Genomic DNA, 7,012 nt, shown 5'->3' with positions numbered 1-7,012 from the left:
GTGGGTGTCTGGTTTTAAGAAGCTGTCAAACCACTTTGCAAGGGGCAGCACCAATTTCCTTGCCCCCAGTAACGTTCGGGGTTCCGATTCCACCCATCCTGGCCAGCACTGGCTAGGATCTGACCCTCGGATTGCAGGGGTCCCTGCGGCTCCTCATGGGGAGTGATGTCCAGAGCTGCTCCTTGGGCTGGTTGGCCCTCCAAGTACTTTCTCCTGATATTCGGCCTCCTCCTTGGGTCTTCTGCACCCCTCTCCTCCACAGCCCTGCCTGGCCACTCCGGGGACTGAGTCTGGGACCCACGCCCATACCAGGGGCGCAGGCCCAGCCCAGCCAGGGGCCGCGATGCCCCGGGCCAGGCTCCACCACCCCAGCCGCTGCCAGGTCCTGCCAACCCAGTCGCCTCTCTCCACAGCCACCCGGGAGTCCGCCTTTGTGCACGCCATTGCCTCTGCTGGGGTGGCCTTCGCCGTGACACGCTCGTGTGCCGAGGGCTCCGCGGCCATCTGTGGCTGCAGCAGCCGCCACCAGGGCTCCCCGGGCGAGGGCTGGAAGTGGGGTGGCTGCAGTGAGGACATCGAGTTTGGCGGCATGGTGTCTCGAGAGTTTGCAGACGCGCGGGAGAACCGGCCAGACGCCCGCTCCGCGATGAACCGCCACAACAATGAGGCCGGTCGCCAGGTATGTTGGTGGCTCTTGGCTGGGGTGCGTGGAGTGGGGAGTGTATTCGGGGTGCACAGCCCTGCGTGCTCTCAGGTGCACAGGGAGCCGTCCACCCAGACCCCCTGCATCCTGCGGGTGCAGTGGGGGGCCATCTCACCGCGGCCCTGTGGGGTCTGGGGGGTGCACCCGCTGACCACATTCCTGAGGGTCCTGGGCAAATACAAGCTTTCTGAACAGGATGTGAGGCCTGGTTCCCTGAAGGGTTTGGCTTGGCGGGAGTACCGTGGGAGGGCTATCTCTGGTGGCCAGGAGGGTATGTGCTCACCTACCGCCCAGGGCTGTCTGAAACAGCCCAGCCCAGTGGCTGCACAAGGGTCAAGGGCATCCCCACAGGGTGGCAGGATGGCAGAAAGGCCTGCGTGTCCAGGGAGGAGGACAGTGAGGCCCTACAGCACAGCGTGCGACATTCTGTGAAAAGGAAAAGCACACACAAGTTGACGTGGGCACCTCGGAGAAGCCACACCCTGGGCTGGCATCTCAAAAAAAGCCTTCTGTCTGCAGCGGTGCGGAAAGGAGCGCATGCAAAGTAACACAGTTATCTAGGTTGAGGGAAGCCGGGAGCCTTGGAGCAGCCCAAAGCGTACGACTGCCAATGAGGTCACCCGGTAGAATAGCATGGGGAGGGCAGAGGAAGAAAAGACACGGGGACCAAGCTGGAAGGACTGGGTCTGAAGGTCATGGGGAGCCAATGGAGCACAGACCACTTGTGGGACCCAGAGAGCTCCCGTAGATTCAGCCGCACAAAGGTGGCCCTGGCCTTGGAACCAGGGGATCGCAGGGGACTGAGGCGTTGGACGGCCAACGACAGAAGACAAGGTGACTGACTCATCTTCCTGCCCGAGACAGGTACAAATACAGGACGAAATGGGAGAAGTGTCCTGTTAAAAGCATAGGGTGCCCACCTGTTTACCACCACCTGACTTACCCCAGGGAGGACAGTGCAATGCAGACAAGAAATAATCTCTTCAATAAAGGGTGCCCAGTCAATTGGATAACAATATGGTGGGAAGAAAACAACAAACCAACCTTGACCCCTACCTCACACCACATATAAGGTCAATTACGAACCCAAATGGAAAAGGTTAAACAAACAAAGAAACACGTTAGGAAGAAAACATAGAACATTTCTGTGACCTTGGAGTAGGCAAAGGTTTCCTAAACAGGACCAAAAAGCACTTACAATGAAAGAAACATGTAGCCATAATGTGGACTGCATTAAAGTAAAGAACTTCTGTTCATAAAAAGATACCGACAAAGGGTATAGGAGGCTGAATAGGAGACTCTGCACAGCTGGAAGAGAACATAATGGGAGTTTCTGGGGAGCTGGTGTTCAGTGGTGGCAATTTGTGAAATTTTGTCAGGTTTTGCATTTATAACATATATATTATTTGTATGTATATTATGCTCCCATAAAGTTAGTTTAAGTGTAAAAGAAGTAACCTCATCTGGTGAGGAATTAGCAGCTCAAGGGCCAGGAGAAGGCAGAGTCCTGAGCCCAGTACCCAAGGCAGCTTTTGTCCTGATCTGGACAGAGTGCATACACTGAGCTGCACTTCCGGCAGCCTCCCAGAGCTAAGGGGCCCACCAAGGGTGTTATCTCTAGAAAACTCTCCTCCGTTTAGGCTGGGACCCTGAGGAGTAAAGGAAAACCAGAAGTAGACCAGCCCTTGCTCACATGTGCAGGCTCGAAAAATCTCAAGATCTGAGAACAGATTATGGTGATCCCAAATTGCTGGTTTTCCCACACACCTGGAAAAAGCAGGCGAATCCTCTTTGGAGGATGATCACCTTATTCAAGGTCAAAAAATGTTTCTACAAATAATTTTTCAAACACAGCATCCAGCACATAATCAAAGGATAACCTGTCACATGAGCTGGTGACACAATGAGTGATCATCGGCAAAAACCACAGAAACGAGTCCACAGGGACTCCAGATACTGGAATTATGAGACACAGATTGTGAAAAAAAGAAATATGCTTACTTAGGTTTACAAAGCCAAAACGCAAGTCTGAATGTCTCAGAGGGGAACTGGAAACTATAAAAATATAGAATATACTTGGGAAAGAATCACATAGCCGTTATAGAACTGAAGGGTCTATGAGGAATGCCAAAACATAAGCATCCCTCTGTACTCCCCGGAACCTCACTAAAATGACAGTGAATGAATGTTGAATGAACGAACACTCCTGACCACATGGAAACCAGGAGCTAACAGTGGCAGCAAAAGTTTCAGACTAAGAAGCAGATCCATGAATACTTGGGTCTTAGGAGAAAGTAGAATCTTAAACCGGTAGAGGAGAACTCTGAGAACCAACCCAGGACTTACTAGTATTGGGTGTCTTGAAAAGTAGAGATAAATAATGGGGCTAAAAATGGGAAGACGAGTTGATAATCTACTTTGTTGTTGTTTTCTTTAAGACTTTATTTATTTATTTGACTGAGAGAGAGAGATAGCAAGAGCAGGAACACAAGCAGAGGGAGTGCGAGAGGGAGAAGCAGGCTTCCTGCCGAGCCAGAAGCCCGATGTGGGGCTCGATCCCAGGACCCTGGGATCATGACCTGAGCCGAAGGCAGATGCTTAATGACTGAGCCACCCAGGTGCCCCCATAATCTACTTTAAAAGCAGTTTATAACCCACCAGGTCTTCTGTCCAACTCCTTCCATCCAGGCAAGCCCCCACCCCCAGTCCTTTACCATGGCAGAAGTCAGGAGGTGTGTTCTCCAGGAAGGGCAAAGCACAGTGTGTCTGCACTGAGGGACACCAAGGACAGTCTGGGTGAAGGTGAGGCTTCCCAAGTGAAAGTAGTCTCCATCTACACATGCCTTTCTCTTCCTAGTCTCTGTATCCCACAGTGAATCTTAATGACCCTCTAGGCAGGAGAATGGAAGATTCTCCCCTGGGGATTGGACCAACCCAAGAAGAGACTCAAGCATACGGACTGGGGTTCCCCCATGAAATAACGGAGCCAGGTCACTGTACAGTGAGGGCCCATGCTGGTAAGCCCTCACCAAGCACATGAGCTTCCAACACGATGTGTAGTGTCCTCCTTTTAAATATGAGCAGACAGCCAAGGATCACAGGACACCTGAGGAAGGCCTCTCACACCCACAAAGGTGAAGACCAAAACAAACAAAAACAAAACTGGTGGGAGAGAGACATTGTAAAGAGAGATGAAAACTTCAAAACCTGCCACTATTCCAGGCACCTGGCTGGCTCAGTTGGTAGAGTGCATGACTGAGGGTCATGAGTTTAAGCCCCGCATTGGGCATAGAGATTACTTAAAAATTTTTTAAATGACTGAAAACAAAGAAAAAAAACTGCCACTATCCCCAGAGAGATAAAATACTCTTTCCATAAAAGCGGAATAGGATGTTAAATTAAAAGAACATTCAGAGAGGGAAAAAAAAGCTGCTAGATACTAAAAGTAGAATAGCAGAAACCAAACTCCCAGCACAAAGGTTAGCAGATACTTGAGACACCCTTCTACGAAGTAGAAGAAAAAAGAAAAAGAGATGGAAAATAGGAAAAGAATAGAGAACATGGAGGATCTGTCCAAGAGAGACAATGACGAACATGAAGAGGAATCGGCAAAGAAGCCAGGAGGGTTCCCAGGACTGAGGATCACAAGTTTCAGACCAAACAGACCCAGTAAGTGACTCTAGCACATGAGAGAGGAGACCCATATCAAGACCTATCACCATGAAATTCACAGCCTACCACACGGAGGAGCCCTCCACACCGTGGGTTTCATGCAAAGGATCAGGAATCACAATGGCATCAGAGTTCCCAAGAAGAACAATGGGAGCTGGAATAAAAATGGAGAGGTGCTATCAGAGTTCTGAAGGGAAATAAGATTCTAAGCCAAGCATTTTATACCCAGCTAAACCATCTTGTCCACTTTCTAAGTAGAGAAGATGTGATTTTGGGCATGCACATTTCACAAAATCTTCTAGACACCCTCTGAAAAAGATGTCTCCAAGAAGCTGAAATCTTAGAATACGAGGTGTGTTTGGACATCTCAAAGAGGATATTTAGACAATTCAGGGAAAGTTTGAGTCTGAATCTGTAATAAGTACACTAAAAACAGCAACAACAAAGTTTTGTAGGAAAGGAAAAGGAATCATACCCTATCACAGGGCTCAGCTGGGTATGACATTTAACATAGTTCCAATACGGCCAGTGCTGAATATTGATCTGACTGGATTATGCTTCCGTTTTTAGGGTGGAGGGCGCTGGGCAGGTGTGCATTGCAGTGGTGGGGTGATGGTAAAGAGCTGATTTCCCACCCTCCGTGGTGAGAGGGGAGACATTGCTGGAGCCCCCAATGCTCAAGAGGCAGCAAGACAAACATTCTGTTAGAGATGCAAGAGGCACAGTGTTGCCTTGGCTGGTCGGGAAGGTGCCATGTGGGTGTGGGAGTGAGTCTCAAGAACTCTCAGACTCTAAAGTATATGCAGATACAAATCTGATAAAAGCAAACCTAAAGACACTGAAGAGGTCTCTCCTCTGGAAAAGAGAAGAACATGGAGATGAGACAGAAATTAACTGGGGGAGGGATGCAGTCATTACTGATGCCCCAGGAAAGGGCCAGTGTAGAGGGAAGTGTAGAAGACACAGCAGGAGAAGGGGGCAGGGAAGACGCAGCATCTGGACACAGAGCCCACCTCACACTGACCAATAGGGGTATAATGGGACTCGCATCCGTAGCTGAAAATGCTCTGGTAGCCACATTTAAAAAGGAAACAGGTGACATTAGTTTTACCAGTAAGTGTTACTAAGGTAGATATATCACCCAACATGTTATCATTGCAGTAATGGTCACCATCAATACTAAACCAGTGAAGGAGATAGTTTACACCCTCTTCTTGCATGAAGTCTGGGGACTCTGTGCGAGCCAGCATTCAGCACAGTGCACTTTGGACCAGCCACATCTCCAGGGCTCATGGTGGTAGGTGTCCACCACGGTGGTCAGTGCAACCATAGACAGTCGGATTGAGTCACACGCCCCTTCGCCCCCAACCCCATCCCTTCCCTCAAAGAGAGAAGGGAAAAAACCCATTCCTCGGCCAGGCCCTGTGGCTTTTGGCCTTCAGGACCCCAAAGTCCCCCAGCCTTGTCCCCCCACACTACCTCCCTCCTCTTGGAATTGCCTTCCAGCCCCATAAACCCAGCTTCCTGGGCCCTGAAGGTGCTCTGCTCAAGCCTCCTCCATTAGGTGCGCTCAGGTCAGCCCCCAGACTTGCCGCCCTGTACACGTCCTCTGGGCTGCCTCTTAGGCTCCCCAGGTCAGCATTCATGTCCTCCCTCCCGCATGCCCGGACCAGACCGTCAGTTACTGTTACTGTGCCTTCCCTCCCTCGCTCAGTCATAAAGGCTGTAGAAATAGACAAATAGACCCAGCCCGGAGAGAGGTGAGGCTCCCAGCCCTGCCCTCCGGGGATCTTGGGTCTGCCAGGGTGCGAACCTGCCCAGGCACCTGCCCTGCACCGGAGGCGGCGCCGGGAACCCGGAGAAGGGCCTCTATGGAGGAGACAGGTTGCGCTGGGCTCGCCAGGAGCTCATGGGGCGGGGGGCCGCAGGCAAGGAGCACACCCCGGGGGGGTGGGGACACGGGCCCCCGCCCAGACGAACCAAACCGGGGAAGGGGGTGCTCAGGGCCCGCCCTGACGCCCCTCGGCGCGCTCCTGCAGGCCATCGCCAGCCACATGCATCTCAAGTGCAAGTGCCACGGGCTGTCGGGCAGCTGCGAGGTGAAGACGTGCTGGTGGTCGCAGCCCGACTTCCGCGCCATCGGCGACCTGCTCAAGGACAAGTATGACAGCGCCTCGGAGATGGTGGTGGAGAAGCACCGCGAGTCGCGCGGCTGGGTGGAGACCCTGCGGCCGCGCTACACCTACTTCAAGGTGCCCACGGAGCGCGACCTGGTGTACTACGAGGCCTCGCCCAACTTCTGCGAGCCCAACCCCGAGACCGGCTCGTTCGGCACCCGCGACCGCACGTGCAACGTTAGTTCGCACGGCATCGACGGCTGCGACCTGCTATGCTGCGGCCGCGGCCACAACGCGCGCACCGAGCGGCGCCGGGAGAAGTGCCACTGCGTCTTCCACTGGTGCTGCTACGTGAGCTGTCAGGAGTGCGCGCGCGTCTACGACGTGCACACCTGCAAGTAGCGCGCGCCGCCGCGGGCCGGGCCGCAGCACTTCCCTGGACGGGGGCGGGGCTCCTCCCTGGACGGGGGCGGGGCTCCTCCCTGGACTGGGGGGCGGGGCTCCTCCCTGGACGGGGGCG

General features: G+C 53.0%; 1 protein-coding gene across 1 annotated transcript; it reads left to right on the top strand.

The window, feature by feature from the left end:
• Positions 1-338: 338 nt before the first annotated feature.
• LOC102731293 (protein Wnt-3a) lies at positions 339-6,912 on the top strand. Its single transcript, XM_081811492.1, has 2 exons — positions 339-679; positions 6,415-6,912. The coding sequence occupies exons 1-2, from the start codon at positions 344-346 to the stop codon at positions 6,892-6,894; spliced, it is 816 nt and encodes a 271-aa protein (XP_081667618.1). The 5' UTR covers positions 339-343; the 3' UTR covers positions 6,895-6,912.
• The last annotated feature ends 100 nt before the right edge of the window (positions 6,913-7,012 follow it).

This window comes from Leptonychotes weddellii, unplaced genomic scaffold (genome assembly GCF_054177405.1).
Source record: "Leptonychotes weddellii isolate Sample4059 unplaced genomic scaffold, ASM5417740v2 HiC_scaffold_7988, whole genome shotgun sequence".
Lineage (NCBI taxonomy): Eukaryota > Metazoa > Chordata > Mammalia > Carnivora > Phocidae > Leptonychotes > Leptonychotes weddellii.
This window is presented reverse-complemented; position numbering and strand designations above follow the sequence as displayed.

Excerpts from the sequence above, each read along its gene's own strand:
- LOC102731293 (XM_081811492.1), top strand. The coding sequence starts at position 344 with ATGCCCCGGGCCAGGCTCCACCACCCCAGCCGCTGCCAGGTCCTGCCA. Across the intron at positions 680-6,414 it reads ACAATGAGGCCGGTCGCCAG|GCCATCGCCAGCCACATGCA; the intron begins GTATGTTGGTGG and ends GCGCTCCTGCAG.